The sequence below is a fragment of the Labeo rohita genome, chromosome 6 (genome assembly GCF_022985175.1).
Source record: "Labeo rohita strain BAU-BD-2019 chromosome 6, IGBB_LRoh.1.0, whole genome shotgun sequence".
Lineage (NCBI taxonomy): Eukaryota > Metazoa > Chordata > Actinopteri > Cypriniformes > Cyprinidae > Labeo > Labeo rohita.
The window spans coordinates 30,379,337-30,396,905 of NC_066874.1; the positions used below are offsets into that span (position 1 = coordinate 30,379,337).

The window sequence follows — 17,569 nt, forward strand, 5'->3', positions numbered from 1 at the left end:
TCATAGGGTATTCTGAGGATAGAAAGCGTCGTCCAAACACAACATATTTTTCTTAGATGTCCAATAAGAGAGTTAGTTTCGATGTTTCCTCCACGCCTCCATGCAGACACAAAGAATAAAACCGCAGTGCAGACTCGTGTGATGATCATATGACCGCCCGAGATTCAACATGGCTCGCCTGCTGGTGTTATATCTGTTTACTTTATCCGGTGTTTTCGCCGGACGTTTTTTTAATGAAAATGAGCCCTGCTACAAACCCCAGCCGAAGAGAAACCTACAAGGAGTTAAGTACGTCAAATTATCTTTTTTTTAAACTTCATAACTCAAATTGTGCATAAACATTTATATATTTTTTCCTGAGTAATGCTTGAAACGCGACGCTAGGGCTGTGTCTCAAATCTAAGTGAGCTGTCTAACTAGACAGTTTGGGGTATCAGATGTTTGTTCCCAAGTTAGAGGAGTAATACACACTTTTAAGGCTAAAAATACTGTCTAGGAAACGTTAGGCACGTTGGGTTTTTACTAGCAGGTTTTAATCTTACTTAACCTACTTAATTGTCTAAAAGAGATAAAAGTAAGCCTTCTTTTCTTTTCTAGGTTTGTAAGTTTATAAGCAAAAATAAATGTGAATACCATGCTGAGAAATATGCAAATAATGTTTTGAAGTTGTTTCCTCTACTGTTCTGTATGCTAATATATTTCCTGTTAATCGACACTTATTAATGGTTAGCTCATGTAATATTGTGTTCTGGCGTCTGTTAGATATTAACACAGCTGAGCTTAAAAGTTTAAAGTTTACTTTAAAGTTTTTGAACAGTAAGATTTTTAATGTTTTGTAAAGAAGTCTCTTCTGCTCACCAAGCATGCATTTATTTGATTTAAAGTACAGCAAAAATTAAAACTATTTAAAATAACCGTATTAGAATATATTTTAAAATGTAATTTCTAAATTTTCAGCATCATTACTTAGTCACACGATCCTTCAGAAATCAGTCTAATATTTCTGATTTGTTGCTCAAAAAACATGTATTATTATTATTATGTCATGTCATTTTTTTTATCAATTTAAAGCATCCTTGCTAGTAAAGTATTAAATTCTATACCCCCCAAAATAAAATAAAATAAAAAATAATAATTATACTGACTCCAAGCTTTTGAATGGTATAGTGCATTAAATTACAAAAGCTTTTTATTTCAGATATCCTAAAAAAAGAACTCAACCATTTTTAATATTGATAATAATAATTAAAAAAAAATGTTTCTTGTGTAAATCAGCATATTAGAATGATTTCTGAAGGATCATGTGACACTGAAAATTACAGGAATTAGTTACATTTTAAAATATATTCAAATAGAAAACAGTTATTTTAAATAGCAAAAATATTTTAAAATTGTTGCTGTACTTCAAATCAGTGCAGGCTTGGTGAGCAGAACCGACTTCTTTAAAACAAAACTAAACAAAAATTTTATCAATTTAAAGCATCCTTGCTAGTAAAGTATTAAATTCTATACCCCCCAAAATAAAAAAAAAAAAAAATAATAATTATACTGACTCCAAGCTTTTGAATGGTATAGTGCATTAAATTACAAAAGCTTTTTATTTCAGATATCCTAAAAAAAGGACTCAACCATTTTTAATATTGATAATAATAATTAAAAAAAATGTTTCTTGTGTAAATCAGCATATTACAATGATTTCTGAAGGATCATGTGACACTGAAAATTACAGGAATTAATTACATTTTAAAGTATATTCAAATAGAAAACAGTTATTTCAAATAGCAAAAATATTTCAAAATTTTACAGTTTTTGCTGTACTTCAAATCAACGCAGGCTTGGTGAGCAGAACAGACTTCTTTAAAACAAAACAAAATGAAAAAACATTAAAAATCTAACTGTTCAGATACTTTTGACTGGTAGTGTATATTGGGTTATGTGCAGAATAACACTACTTTTAGTATTTTTGTTGTAAAAATATGTGAATTTTCAGTTTTGAACTGATTTGCCAAAATGCACAGTATTGAGCACAGCATACTGTATCCAACAATGCAATGCACTCAGATTGACTTTCAATTTCTGTTGAAATGCATGAGTCATTTTTCCAAGTTATTTGGTCGTCTCATTTTAATTTTTTGGCTCCATTGTCGCCCAGTGTATTGCAGGCGACTCACGTCATGGCAATTCGGCACATGAAATTATTAAGGGAAAAATACAGCAGAGTGGTGAAAAGGTAGCCATCATGAGACCGTTTGACACCTGCTTTATTTACTATAATATATATATGTCATGCCCTCAAGGTTTCCCATTTCCCGTTTTTGGTTGTTAACTGAAGAACAGATGGCCTGTGCATGGGTTATTTGCTGGAGTTTCCTTCATGGCCTCTTGCTGCTTGCTGTGAATGCCTTTTCATGTTTTTGTGGTCAGTGAGGAGAGAAGTAGATTTGTGGCCAAGCGGTATACGCAGATGGTTGAATAACTTTTTCTTGTGTTCTCTAGGACTGGACCACGTCCTTATGAAGCTATGAATATAAAAGAGCTCCCCAAAGAGTGGGACTGGAGAAACATCAACGGCGTCAACTACGTCAGCACCACACGCAACCAACACATACCACAATACTGCGGCTCCTGCTGGGCGCATGGAAGTACTAGTGCTTTGGCAGGTGAGGGAAAATATTGTTAAAATGTAGGGTTTTTTTTTTTTTTTTTTTTTTTTTTCTGATTCTCTTTTTTTTTTTTTTTTGGTCTGTGTGTGAATCACAAAAGAAAATATTAAGCAAAATGTCCTGGCTGTTTTTTCCATACAATTCTGGTAAATATCTTTTTGTGTTCTGTTGGGAAAAATAGTCATAGACATTCACATGACAGTGAGTAACTGAAGACACATTGAAGACACCAGCCCTGTTTTAGCTTTTTGTGACTAACAGCTTGTTTAATCATTAAAAATGCTATGTGCATTTTTGCAGTCATGACAAGTATGCCTTTTGACTTTTATGTACCACCTGACTATCATATGATCTGCAGGTGTTTTCCTGATTTGCAAGTTTGTACATGTTTGATATTAGCCATTTCAGCATAGCAGTGAACTTGCCACTTCCTCTTACTGAAGCTTTGTTGAAACTTTCCACAAATAGTGTGATAAAAGTGCATCTTTGATGATCTATTACAGTATTATAACATGCAATTTTAACTAGAGTACCATAAATAGTAAATGCATCTAATTGCTTTGGGCGTTGTTGACTGTATCTAACAATTAAAATTATTTGATAGTGTCATAATTTTGAGAATCTGTTAGAATCATATTCAGTTTGTGGTAAAAATATCTATAATTATTTGGTTCTTTTTATACCAGTCTTGCAAAATATATCACAATAAATAAAACTATTAAGAAACATGCATAATTTTTAATTTGACCTTGATAATCAGTAGGTGAAGCACCTTTTTTTTACTAACACTTTAAACTTTAAATAAAATAAAAACATTTTTTTTTTTCAGTCTTTTGATGTTAAAATTGCAATAAAAACAAATAAATAAAGTGTAATAGCTAAATAAAATTAAATAAGAATAAAGCCACTCAAATATTTTTTAATTTGACTTGATTTAATTTGACTTTAATTTTTTTATTTATTTATTTATTTTACTAATACTTAATTAAAAAAAAAAAATATATATATATATATATACTCTTTTGATGTCAAATTGCAATACAAATAAATAAATAAATTAAATTAAATTATATGAGTGGTTTTATTTTTTTATTTGGCCTCTTGACTAACATTTAATTTTAAAAAATTCTATATTTTTTCACTCTTTTGATGTTAAAATTGCAATAAAATAAATAAATAAATTGCAATAACTAAATAAAATGAATTAAAAATAAAACCACTTAAGTTAAAAAATTAAGTAAAACACTTTAAAAATGTTATATATATCTTCACTCTTTTGATGTCAAAACTGCAATAAATAATTTAATTACTAAATAAAATTAATTAAATAAAACATATATTTTTTTTATTTAACCACTTGATAATCAATCAATTTTTTCTGAAGGTGAAGCACCTCTTCTTTCCTAATAAGCATTAAATATTTTTGACACTCTTGATGTCAAAATTGCATAAATAAATAAATAATTATAAAAAAATAATAAATGCACTCTCATAATTTTTGCTTTGACTGCTTGACCTTGATATTCAATATTTTCTGAAGGTGAAGAAAAAAAAAACACTTTGACACTCTTGATGTTTTCCTAATAAGCATTAAATATTTTTGACACTCTTGATGTCAAAATTGCATAAATAAAAAATAATTATTAAAAAATAAAAACACTCTCATAATTTTTTATTTGACTGCTTGACCTTGATATTTAATATTTTCTGAAGGTGAAGCATCTGTTTTATTTTTACTAACACTTAATTTTAAAAAAAAAGTTATGTATTTTTTCACTCTTTTGATGTCAAAAGTGCAATAAAAATAAATAAATAAATACATTGCAATAACTAATTAAAATAAATGAAAAATCAAACTTTTTTTTATTTGACTACTTGACATTGATAATCAGTGTTTACTGAAGGTGAAGAACCTCTTTTTTTCCTCTCTCTTTTTAAAAAAAAAAATTATATTTCTGACTCTTTTAATGTCAAAATTGCATAAATAAAAAATGATTCAAAAATAAAACCACTCACATAATTTTTTTATTTGACTGCTTAACCTTGATAATCACTTCTCTAAAGATAAAGCATGTCCTTTTTACTGACATTTTGTTGATAAAGATGATAAATGCTAAAGTTCCTCTTTTCTCGTCAGCCTGTGCAACTTATTTTTTTTCTTTTAGATCGTATCAACATAAAGAGGAAAGCAGCGTGGCCATCAGCCTATCTCTCTGTCCAGAACGTGATTGACTGTGGCGACGCAGGTTCCTGCCATGGTGGAGATCATTCTGGTGTTTGGGCATATGCACACGATAAAGGAATTCCTGATGAAACCTGCAACAACTATCAAGCCAAAGATCAGGGTAAGAAAGTTGTTTGGTGGAGCATCTGGTAGTTTGCGTGGCTGGAAACTTGTATTGCATTAGTTTGTATTTCTGTTTTTTTTCAGACTGTAACTTCTTCAATCAGTGTGGAACCTGCACGACCTTTGGCGTGTGTAATGTAGTAAAGAACTTCACTCTCTGGAAGGTCGGAGACTACGGCTCAGTCAGCGGCCTGGACAAAATGAAAGCAGAGATCTACAGTGGAGGACCCATCAGGTGTACAGACTGCTTGGTTATGGATTTGAAAGATCAGGTCTTGTAGTTGAACCAAGATTTTAACTCTGACACTTTTGCCTTTAGCTGTGGCATCATGGCAACAGACAAGCTGGATGCGTACACAGGTGGTTTGTACACTGAGTACGTACAGGATCCCTATATAAACCACATCGTATCTGTAGCCGGTTGGGGCGTTGACGAGAGTGGAGTAGAGTACTGGGTCGTCCGTAATTCTTGGGGAGAGCCATGGGTAAGCATGAAAAACCTGAAAAGTTAGACGAGAGTACAAATTAAGGTGTTGAATGTATGTTTTCCTCTTTTGTTTAGGGAGAAAAAGGCTGGCTCAGAATAGTCACCAGCGCATACAAGGGCGGCACTGGGAACCAGTACAACCTCGCCATCGAAGATGACTGCATGTATGGAGACCCCATCCTACCCAAAAACTACCGTTAGATGGCTCTGATGCTCTTTACAGAGAAAACGCAGTCTTAGATTTGCCAAAAATGATTTTTGATGCTACCTAAGATTAATTGCAGAGGTTTGGTTTTAATCGTTTTTAATCTCAGGAATGTTCCATCAGTAATTTGTATTGTAATCCTGCATTTGTAGGCCTCCTTTTTGATGATTTTCTACACTACTTAAAGAACGAAAAGGGAAAAGTAGTCCACCATTGTTTTTTATACATAGGACATTTAGCCTTTTTAGGATGTTTCAAATAAACCGAACTCGGGCCAAATGGTCATCTAATGACCTTGTGTGCTGAAAAGGTTTTGGGATTTGCAATATTGTATTAAAAGCAAAAGTACATCATTTGTTTCTTTTTGATTTTTGCTTTTAATGCATCTGTCAAACCATGTCAACACGTGCAGCCATGGATCGGTCTAATCAATGTACTGTTTTTAATCACATTCTTCAATAAAAGTCTTATCAAGTCCTACTTTGTGGCATTTTATTGTGGGTATTTTTGGTCAAATGCTCGAATTTATTTTAAAATGAGTGGAACAGTATGTCAAAGTTAATTACCAGCATCCTAAAATGTGTCTTTGTATTCAGTTCTAGCTGTGGATCTTTGATTTAAAGACCTCATCAGATGAAATCCTCAAGTTGCATTTGTCCTTAGTCATTTTTGGAAATCATTTCAAGAAATATGTAAAGCTCTCAATGCAAAATATTCATTTGCATTAAATTAAATTGCCATCTACATTTACTAAAGACTAACACCTTGAAAGAAACACATCAACAGTATATCATACCACTTACACTACCAAGATTTTTAATGTTTTTTTAAAGAAGTCCGCTCAGCAAGCCTGCATTTATTTTATCCAAAATACAGCAAAAGCACTAATATTGTAAAATATTTTTACTATTTAAAATAACTGCTTTCTATTTGAATATATTTTAAAATGTAATTTATTCTTGTGATCAAAGCTAAATTTTCAGGATCATTACTCCAGTCTTCAGTGTCACATTTTCTAAATTCTAGAAATGAATACTTTTATTTACCAGGAATGCTTTAAATTGATCAAAAGTGATGATAAAGACATTTATAATATTACAAAAGATTTCTGTTTTAGATTAATGCTGTTCTTCTGAACTTTCTATTCATCAAAAAAAACTGAAAAACTTCTACTTAGCTGTTTTCAACATAATAATAATAAATGTTTTTTGAGCAGCAAATCAGAATATTAGAATGATTTCTGAAGGATCATGTGACTGGAGTAATGATGCTAAAAATGGCTTTGAAATCACAGGAATAAAATTACATTTTTAAATATATTCAAATAGAAAACAGTTATTTTAAATATAAAAATATTTTACTAATTTTGCTGTACTTTGGGTCAAATAAATATAGGTTTTGTAGCAGAAAAACACATTAAAAATCTGACTGTCCAAAAACTTTTGACTGATAGTGTACATTGTGAACTTGATGACACTATAGAAATTGTCACTTTGTGAATGATGACACTATAGACTTAGTACAATCATGTTTAATAAAAATGACTACAGTGTACAAAAAGGAAAACCAACATCACAAATAGTTTCAAAGCAAAATAGAAGCTCTACAAGATACAACCTCAAAAACACACTTTCATAGTTCAGCATTCATGTCAGTGTTGTCTTTGAAAAGGTCGACACAACAGTTATGTACACTGGAATTGGCTGTCCGTCCATGTAGAGTGCTCCGGTCCTACGAGTTGATCAAACGTCCCACTAATTTTGAAGGTTAGTTCATCATAATGAAGTTGGATTTGCAGTGAGCTGCAATGTAAAATTCAAGATTATTAACAAAGTACTACAAGTATAAATCTACATCATTCTGAATTGGATTTGTATGCCCCCATAAGTCATGGTTACTCTAGATAAAATTATGCCCCCTTTAGAGATGATAGAGAAAAAACATGTACAGTTGAAGTCACAGGTTTACATACACCTTGCAGAATCTGTAAAATGTTTATTTTATCAAAATAAGTGGGATCCTTTCCCACAATGACTGTATGATTTTGAGATTCATCTTTTCACACTGAGGACAACTGAGGGACTCATATGCAACTATTACAGAAGGTTCAAACACTCACTGATACTCCAGAAGGAAACAATGCATTAAGAGCCGGGGGGTGAAAACTTTTGAAAAGAATGTAAATTTTTCTTATTTTGTCTAAATATCATGTTTTTTCATTTAGTACTGCCCTTCAGAAGCTAAAGAAGATACTCACATGTTCCACAGAAGACAAAACAATTTAATAATAATTTACCCTGATCTTCAAATTTAAAACGTTTTTACTCCCCTGGCATTTGAACCTTCTGTAATAGGTGCATGTGAGTCCCTTAGTTGTCCTCAGTGTGAAAAGATGAATCTCAAAATCATACAGTCAATGTGGGAAAGGATTCAAATATACAAAAAACATTGAATTTGTGGGATCTGAAGGATTTTTCTGAATAACAGTGGGCAGTTTAACTGTTCAGGACAAACAAGGGACTAACTATCACTAAACACAAAAAACACAGATGTGGATCATTCAGTAAACACCAATGTATTAAGAATCAAGTGCATGTAAATGTTTGAACAGGGTCATTTTTATAAATTCAAGTAGTATTTTCTCGTGGACTATATGTAAACGTCTTTTATGTGAAATATCTTATTCAGGTCAGTACTAAATAAAAAATAACATGCATTTTGTATGATCCCGAAAACAACATTTTGAAAACTCTGCAAGGTGTATGTACACTTCTGCCTTCAACTGTATGTTTCACTCAAATCTCTTCAAGCATGTTTTAATTTTAAAAATGACTCACCAATGAACTCGGCTACAGGATCATGTTCTCCCTCAGTACGGATTGTTCCTGCTATGCTGTCGTTTTCTAAAATGGGCAAAAACAGCTGGACGAAGTCTGAGGTATACGGAGGTGTTATCACATCTAGAACCTGTCCGAAATAAAACGGGGATGAGAAAACCAACCACAGACTCAATAATGATACTGACGTCATCTGTGAAGAACTGTCACTCAGTTGAAACAAAGACATGAGCCTTACCTCTGTAACAAAGTATCTGATGAGTGAAATATCTGTGTTGAGCTTCTCAAGACATTTGCGGATATAGCCGACCACTGGAAGAACATAACCTCGACTCAGTAGATGAACCATACGGTCCAGTAAGGTCTTCTTGAGCTCCAGCTGAAAAAAGAAGAGAGAAGTAATAGTCAGAATTTAGCTATAAATCTGAAACCTGGAGGCGCAGCTAAAAGCGCACTGATTTCGCAGTTTTACAAACCTGCTCCATGACATCGAGCTGCGAGTGCTCTGTCTCGAACAGTTTGATAAGCAACTGTAACACCTGCGGATGGAGAAGCTGATGGCATGTGCTGATCTGAGAAATAAAGAAAAATGTATAGTCTTAAATTATGGTGAACCAGTATCTTTATGTATAATGGTTTGGCTAGTGACCACTTCGTACTCTTTTGGAGGTTAGGTTTACCTCATCCAGAAGCGCTAGATGGACAGGAGTGTGGTCCGTCTGTAGCTGGAAGTAACGAGGCTCAGACACCGTCCAGTCGACCCACTTCAGCACTCCCATCGCTACCACTGGAAACCTGCAACACAAATCCAGAAATGTATAATCTTACGAGATACTACCATTCAAAAGGTCAGGAAGGTTTTTAAAAACGAATACCTGTATATTCAGCAAGGATGCATCAAATTGATCAAATTGATTCTTACCTTATGCACTGGTATAATGTGCTGAGTTCTGCTACTAGTTCAGTAGCTCCCTTGTTTTCATTGCAGCAGAGATTATGAACCGTCTCAATGGCCTTTGAGGTTGACTTCAGCTCATCCTTATTTATATTCACACGCTTGTTCTAGAAACAAGTAATATTTAATGTAATGATTTCTGAGAAATATGTATATTACTATACAGTATATGAAAGATGCATGTTTTAATACACACCTTTTTCCATGTTTCCACAACACTAGCAGCATACGCTAAGATGTGGATGTATTTGTGCTTGTGGTCCTGGTTGATTTTAGCTCCGGGTTTAAATAGCGACTGCATGAACAGATCCAAAAAGGCAGGAACTCGGATCTACGCAGAGAGAAGAGCAGTTTGGTTAACATCAGTTTAGTCAATATAGTTTTCTATAGGCATTTGTTAAAGGAACAGTTCACCCAAAAATGGGAAAAAAAATACTGTTCTCAGATGATACAAGATGTAAATGAGTTTGTTTCTTTTTAGAACAGATTTGGAGAAATGTTGAAATTTAGTTTCTTACAAACATGCAAATTTTCATTTCACAAGACATTAAATGATGGACTAAAGTGTTTTGGATTACTTGTGGATTATTGTGATGTTTTTATTAGCTGTCTGGACTCTCATTCTGATGGCACCCATTCACTGCACAGGATCCGTAGGTGAGCAAATGATTTAACGCTAAATTTCTCCAAATCTGTTCCAAATGAACTCATCTATATCTTGGAAGGCCCGAAGGTGAGTAAATCTTCAGCAGAGATTCATTTTGGGTGAACTAATTTTTTTTAAGCTAGAAACACAAGTTTTTTCATAACTTAAATGTAAATATACAATATAGTATTTCTTCTCTACATCTCACTTTGCATTGGCTTCTTTCCTTATATACACTACCTGTCAAAAGTATTTGAACAGTAATATTTTTAAAAAAATACAGCAAAAGCAGTACTATTGAGAAATATTTTTAATATTTAAAATAACTGCTTTCTATTGTAATATACTCTAAAATGTAATTTATTCCTGTGATCAAAGCTAAATTTTTAGCATCATTACTCGAGTCTTCATTGTCACATGATCCTTCAGAAATCATTCAAATATGCTGATTTGCAAGTCAAGAAACATGTATTATTATTATTATTATTATTATTATCATCATCAATATATAAATAAGTTGAATACATTTTTTTCTATGATGCTAAATTGATGCTAAAAATTCAGCTTCAAAATCATAGGAATAAATCACATTTTAAAATATATTCAAATAGAAAAAGAAGTTTTTTTTTTTTTTTTACTGTTTTTGCTGTATTTTGGATCAAATAAATGCAGGCTTGGTGAGCAAAAGAGACTTCTTTAAAAAAAAAAAAAACATTAAAAATCGTACTGTTCAAAACGTTTGGTAGTGTAGCTTTTCTAAAAAAAAAAAAAAAAATGCAGTTGTATACTACAAATATTATTGGCGGCAAACAATTTTGTGACAAATTGCTTATGCTTTGGATTAAAGGGATAGTTCACCCAAAAATGAAATTTCTGTCATTAATTCCTCACCCTCATGTCGTTCCAAACCTGTAAGACCTTTGTTTATCTTAAGAACAAAATGTTTTTGTTTTAATTTCGGATTTTATCAAAAGTATCTTAATTTGTGTTCTGAAGATAAACAAAGGTCTTACAGGTTTGGAAGGACATAAGGGTGAGGAATCAATGACAGAATTTTTATTTTTGGGTGAACTATCCCTTTAAATTGTTGGCTAAATGCAAATATGTACAAATTTTACATTCTGACCAGCTCTACAGGAGGTGGATCCATGCTACTGAACATCTTAAAAAGGACTGTGATGTCTGCTGGGTTCAGAGCCCCTTTGGACAGCATAGCACCAAGAGCCTGGCATGCGCGCGGATATGCAGCAGCTGTGCCCAGCGCTAATGTGATCTGACTGGCATCATGTCCCCTAAACGCCGCAAATAATAACATGATTATTATTAACCATCAGATCAATATGGCAGATCAAACAACTGAGAGTGTAACACAAAAGCACCTCTCGTGGGCGTATTTCTGTACTTCCTGTCCAATTCGCCGCATTGCTGAGCCGCCCTGCTCCTCCTGAGCGAGGATGGACATCATGGCCTGGGCGAACAAGTACGTGTGCTCACCGTGACACACCATCTTCTGCTCAAAACACACACAAGGATCTGATGACAAAAATGCAACCATAGACATAAATACAGCGGCCTTAAAAAGTATCTGCGATGCTCACGGCAAACTCTGGGAGATTTTTCTCCAGGTTCTGTTCTCCTCCATCCAGCAGCGTGGCGAGAGAGGTTCGCAGGACTCTGGAGAAAACCTCCAACTGTTGACAGGCTGTGGACACGCTTGTGATCTCTCCTTGGTATCCTGCATCTGAAATCAACTACAGACAACATACGCTATCAAGAAACATGTTTTAGCACTACATAAACTCTTTTCAGCAATATGAGTATCTTTAATTCAATTCAGCCCATTTCGTTCTTTTTTTTTTTTTTTTTTTTTTTACCTTAACAGTGAAGTTGAGCATCAGGCAGTCTGGATGAGCCTCAGCCAGTTTGTAGAACAGATCTCTCCATGTTGTGTGTGCTATCATCTGCTCCAGCCATGCTGGTGTCTGAACAGAGATGAACATTTAGCTCATTAGCCTGATAAGTCGAACCATAAGTAGCAAAATATCTTTTCTTCTGTAACATACATCTAAGTGTAATGCAATTAACTAAAATTAACTGATCTTGGAATCTGAGATGCAAAAATGAAGGCAGTTTAAAAATGTTAAAGATTCAAAAAAATTATAAAATGTATAAACCTGTATTTTATAAAAGTAAACACACAGACAAATCATTCACTATACATGCATTTACAAAACAGATAAATATACATTGTGAAAATGACTACTTCTGACTATTTTTAGACAAAAACTAACAGGCTATAACAGTCTACAGTCTTCAATATTAATGCAACACATATAGAATCTTTATAAACAAAAATAAAAAAATGCAACTAAATCTTAAAAAGGAAAAAATTAATATTCCAACACATTATGAAAAAATAGCAGATAATACTAGCAAAATACTTAACTTTATAGAAACTTTATAATTTATTGAAATAAAACTAAATATATGCTGCCATTCAAAAGTTTGGGATCAGTAAGATTTGTAATGTTTTTTAGTGGAGTCTGTATTTATACGGAAAAACAGTCATACTGTGAAATATTATTGCAATTTCTAATATTGGTTTCCTATTTTAATTCACTTGAAAGTATAATTTACTTCTGTTAGGCAGCGCTAAATTTTCACCAGCCATTACTCCAGTCTTCAGTGTCACATGATCCGTCAGAAGTTGTTCTAATATGTTGATTTATTATCAATGTTAAAAACAGTATTTTTTATTGGAAGCTGTGATACTTTTCTTTGATTCTTTGATGTATAAAAAGTTAAAAACAACAGCATTCACTCAAAATAGAAATCTTTTCTAACAACATAAGTCTTTATTATCACTTTTCATTCATTAAACACATCCTTGCTGAATAAAAGTATTAATTTCCTTAAAAAAAAAAAAAAAGACAGAAAACATGTACTCAAACTTTTGAATAGTAGAGTATACTGCAACACAAAAATTCTATTTTAAATAGACACTGTTCTTTTTAGATTTTATTTACGAAAGAATCCTGAAGAAAGTATCACAGGTCATAAAAAATATTAAGCAGCACAGCTGTTTCCAACCCTGATTATAAATCAGCATGTATGAATGATTTCTGAAGGATCCTGTGACACTGAAGACTGGAGTAATGATGCTGAAAATTCAGCTTTGCATCACAAAAATAAATTATATTTTAAAGTATATTAAAATAGAAAACTGTTATTTTAAATTGCAAAAATATATTTTTTTAAATTTTCTGTATTTTGATCAAATAGATACAGCCTTGAAGAGCATAACAATTTAAAACATCTTTAAAAAAAACAACTTTTGAACGCCAGTGTATATGTAATTCATCTTTATATTAAAAAACCCTCACCTCTCCCTCAACAGTGAAAATAGAATCTGCTTTCTGAGGGTCAAAGTGTTTAATCAAGAGACTCTTTAAATGATTCTCCACACGCTCCTGCACCTGAGCGGGCTCCACACCTGCAAAGGAGAAACACACAAAAGTCAGTGTTTCAAACTGACACCAATTTTAAAACAGGTGTGACTCTAAAACTGTCCCGTTCACGTTTATATATACAGTTTTATACACACTTTTAGTTTTTATTTATTTATTTTTTTTCGCGCCTTAACGGTCAGTAGCACATCTGTAACCATGGTCACACTGACGCGTCCAATTAGAATGCGAGTTCGTCCGTTAAATAATCTACAGCAGCTTTCATTTTTTGTATTTGAGTAACGTTATGTAAGTCGTGTGAAGACGACAAAACTGACGAAAGCGGCTCCGGAGGACAAAAGTGACTGGATTTCAACTCTTCAGATGACACACAGCTGATATCTACATCCCTGTAAGTTACCAAACACACACATGAAAACACGAAACACACGACAAGACACACTCGCCGCTCTTTCGCACTGTGTGGCATGACAAACAACTAGTACAACTAGTTATTCATATTAACTTAGTTGTCCGGTACGTTCCTGTTTACGACAATTCGTCTGGGAGTCCGTATAACGTACGGCTATCAAATGCGGTTGTCACTTTTGTAACCGAAATGTGTGTGGGAGTTACGGTAACGTTCACACACATTTCGGTTACGAAAGTGACAACCGCATTATTACGAACTCAAATGTGACCCTGGATCACAAAACCAGTCATAAGGGTAATTTTTTCAAAATTGAGATTTATACATCATATGAAAGCTGAATAAATCATAAATGTATGGTTTGTTAGGATAGGACAATATTTGGCCGAGATACAACTATTTAAAAATCAGGAATCTGGAGGTGCAAAAAAAATCAAAATATTGAGAAAACTGCCTTTAAATAATTTAAATAGTTCTTTAAATAATGTTCTTGACAATGTATATGACTTAGGTTTTCATACATTTACAGTAGGAATTTTACCAAATATCTTTATGGAACATGATCTTTACTTAATTTACTAATGATTTTTGCCGTTAAAAAAAATCAATAATTTTGACCCATACAGTGTATTTTTGGCTATTGCTACAAATAAACCCCAGCTACTTAAGACTGGTTTTGTGGTCCAGGGTCACAAATACCGGTTGGACAACCCACCGTATTCTGCTAATGTGTGAATGAGGTCATGAAACTTGCACAAATTCAAGTATAAACGCGTTTATATACGATTTTTGGGCAACATATTCACGGACCCATCTGAATGAGCCATTCCGCCAGTAGATTGACCGTCTGTGCGACAGCGGAGTAGTTCTCTGAGAGCAACTGGATGACATGCTCAGGTGAACCTCCTGCCTGGAAATACCTGTGGAGACACGGAGACAGTTGCTGGGAATCATCGTCCCTTTTTTATCTATAGAAATCACCCTCTATCCATTTGGGTGTCTTACGTTTTCAGGGTGTTAAACACGGTGGGCTCCATGATATAGTCTCTGCTGGAAAATTTCTGCAGACACTCCTCCTGAACTTTTCCATCAGCTTCAGCATCCGCGTATCCATCCTCCTGGAGCGACAGAAAGTAGGGAGACGGTGGAGCAATCTTTTAGTGGCGAATCAAAGGCAGAGCAAGATCGTTTCTGTGAATATTTCCATCCCACACATTAACTCTTGTTATTAAACTATGATAATTAATCATCTGGAACACCGCCGTGTGTTATGGACATCTACAACAGCACTAGCTCAGTTTTTTAGACATGTCCATGGATTTTGCGCATGTTTCATGTTATTATTTTAACTACCTTGGAGGTCCATATAAATAATACGGTTTACGAGTTTGGCACCACGACAGTAGGTAAGTGTATATGAAAACCAAAGCAACCTCTGATTTCAAATTTGTAGCTAGTAAATCAGATTAATTTCATGGTCTTGGTGTCTGTGGTGTGATTTCAGTGAGCTACCATGTTGCCGTCTTGTGCCTCCCATTCTCCAGCATTGCCGTAGTATTCTTCGTCCATTAAGAAAAATGATTTCTTTAATCCAGAGAAGCGACTGTTTACAAAATACGTATGTGAACACCGAACGGCGCGCGTATAATACGTCATTTGAAAACGAAATAGAGCGCTTCCTTCTGGACTGGCGGGAACTACACACTGAGATAATGTGTAGCTGACTGTGACTACAATTATTATAAATATAAATAACAATCTTGTTTTATTCTTAAATGTGTATTTTAATACAATGTCGAACAATATTGAATTACTGTAAAAAGACAAATCTGTGTGTAGACAGGCTTTGTCACGTGATATGTGATACTTTTTTCAGCGCTGTTCGTCTGTACCAATCAAGGTCGGGTTTTTTTTGCTGGTTAAATTATTTATGCTTATATATAGAGAGTAGAGAGAGATTGCTGGGGCAGATTTCAAGTAATATAAATTGATTATACTTACCTATTTAAATGTCTTTAGGACGACATACAAAAATCCTCCATGTGACCCAATGCAGGATTTTGCCTGCTGGGCCGTCAAGCGCCCTCTGGAGGAAAACAGCGTTGTATCCCATAAGAAAAAGTTATTTGCTAGAAACGTGTGCCGCCCAATGGGAGTGCTGTAAACTCCTAAACTGTCAGAAGAGCCATTTTGAGCAGCGCTGTTTGAAATCATACTGTTCACACAAATCAATAGCAACTTTATCCAAAAGTCAAGTTTAGATCCAGATGTTGTACACACTCTGTATATTTAATATTGATGTTGCAATCTATATTGAATACTAAAAACATTCAATAAAATGGTATGCGCTCAGCATAAGATATTAATTAAATTGGATTTAAAAGGTTTGTATAATATTTCTTATTAAATGTTTTTGACATTTTAAAGAAAACGGTTAACTTTTATGTGTGCAGTTCCTCATACAGCAGATGTAGTCGATTTCTGTCCAGCAGATGGGGCTCAATGTGAGTGTATTGAGAAATACATCCAGTCCAGTAGGTGTCCCTGCGGTTCATGGGGAGGTCAGAGTGACAAACACTGAATAAAAGCATCCTACAATAAGGAGTGTGCTTTTAAATAACAAAACTTAATGAAAAAATAAATAGATGTCCAATGACTAAATCTAAAATATTCTTTGAAAAAAAAAAAAAAAAACCAACAACAACCTTCTGTCATATAGAAATGTGTAATGAACTCAAGATATGTGTAGGTCCTTATCAGTTATAAGTTACAACAAACCTAATAATAATAATAATAATAATAACGATAATATTGTGGCTAAGAATGTGTAGAAACAACCCTAAATCTTAAGTTGAAAATAATTTTATTCCTGTTGCAGACCTTGACTTTAGATATCCCTGTTTTTCATTTTTAATAATGTTCAAAAAAAATGCTTAGATGATTGAAACTAATTTAGGCTCTAAATAGAAGCTGAAAATCTAAATGACATTAATGGGTTGCCTTTGCCTGTACACTCAATACTGTCTAACTTCATGTTTAACATCAGCAGATTGCATTAGGAAGTGTAAAACTAAAGACTTTTACTATATAAACGTTTTAAATTTCAACCCCAAATTTATTATGTGTACTGTATAACACTTCTCTGATGTCTGTGGTTTGAACTGCTGATGCTGACATTAATATGTTTAAAAAAAATAGCTTCTTTTGTTTGGTTTAAAGATCATAAACACTTGGTGTCATAACAGGAATTGATTTCCCATTAATAAGTAGTGACTTCTGACATGAAGTATTACAAAATATATGAAATAAGCAGAATCTGGAAACTTAGTGTTTGATGATGCAAACCATCTACCACCTGCAAGATGATAACATTCCAAACAAGTTCATTTAGTCCATTTTAAACACTACAGTTAATACTTTCCCATTCTAGTGACTATTTTCAAAGTTAACCTTTTTATAGCAGCCAGAAGCGTACACTAATGTAGGCTTGTTATTTACTTTTAAAAATGATAATGTAAGATGGTGCAAATCTGCTTGAAAAATGTATAGAAGT

At 33.4% G+C, this 17,569-nt stretch overlaps 2 protein-coding genes across 2 annotated transcripts; one reads left to right on the forward strand and one right to left on the reverse strand.

Moving 5' to 3' along the window:
• The first annotated feature begins 3 nt into the window (after nt 1-3).
• On the forward strand, nt 4-6,182 carry ctsz (cathepsin Z). Its single transcript, XM_051113337.1, has 6 exons — nt 4-288; nt 2,497-2,660; nt 4,829-5,008; nt 5,095-5,245; nt 5,330-5,495; nt 5,573-6,182. The coding sequence occupies exons 1-6, from the start codon at nt 170-172 to the stop codon at nt 5,696-5,698; spliced, it is 906 nt and encodes a 301-aa protein (XP_050969294.1). The 5' UTR covers nt 4-169; the 3' UTR covers nt 5,699-6,182.
• A 1,171-nt stretch (nt 6,183-7,353) lies between these two features.
• nelfcd (negative elongation factor complex member C/D) lies at nt 7,354-15,677 on the reverse strand. The gene is made up of 15 exons (XM_051111385.1): nt 15,529-15,677; nt 15,022-15,134; nt 14,827-14,936; nt 13,524-13,633; nt 12,015-12,122; nt 11,739-11,891; nt 11,520-11,650; nt 11,267-11,432; nt 9,691-9,825; nt 9,462-9,601; nt 9,220-9,334; nt 9,016-9,111; nt 8,778-8,918; nt 8,540-8,669; nt 7,354-7,504 (listed from the first exon to the last, which is right to left on the reverse strand). The coding sequence occupies exons 1-15, from the start codon at nt 15,670-15,672 to the stop codon at nt 7,470-7,472; spliced, it is 1,827 nt and encodes a 608-aa protein (XP_050967342.1). The 5' UTR covers nt 15,673-15,677; the 3' UTR covers nt 7,354-7,469.
• Nucleotides 15,678-17,569: the final 1,892 nt, after the last annotated feature.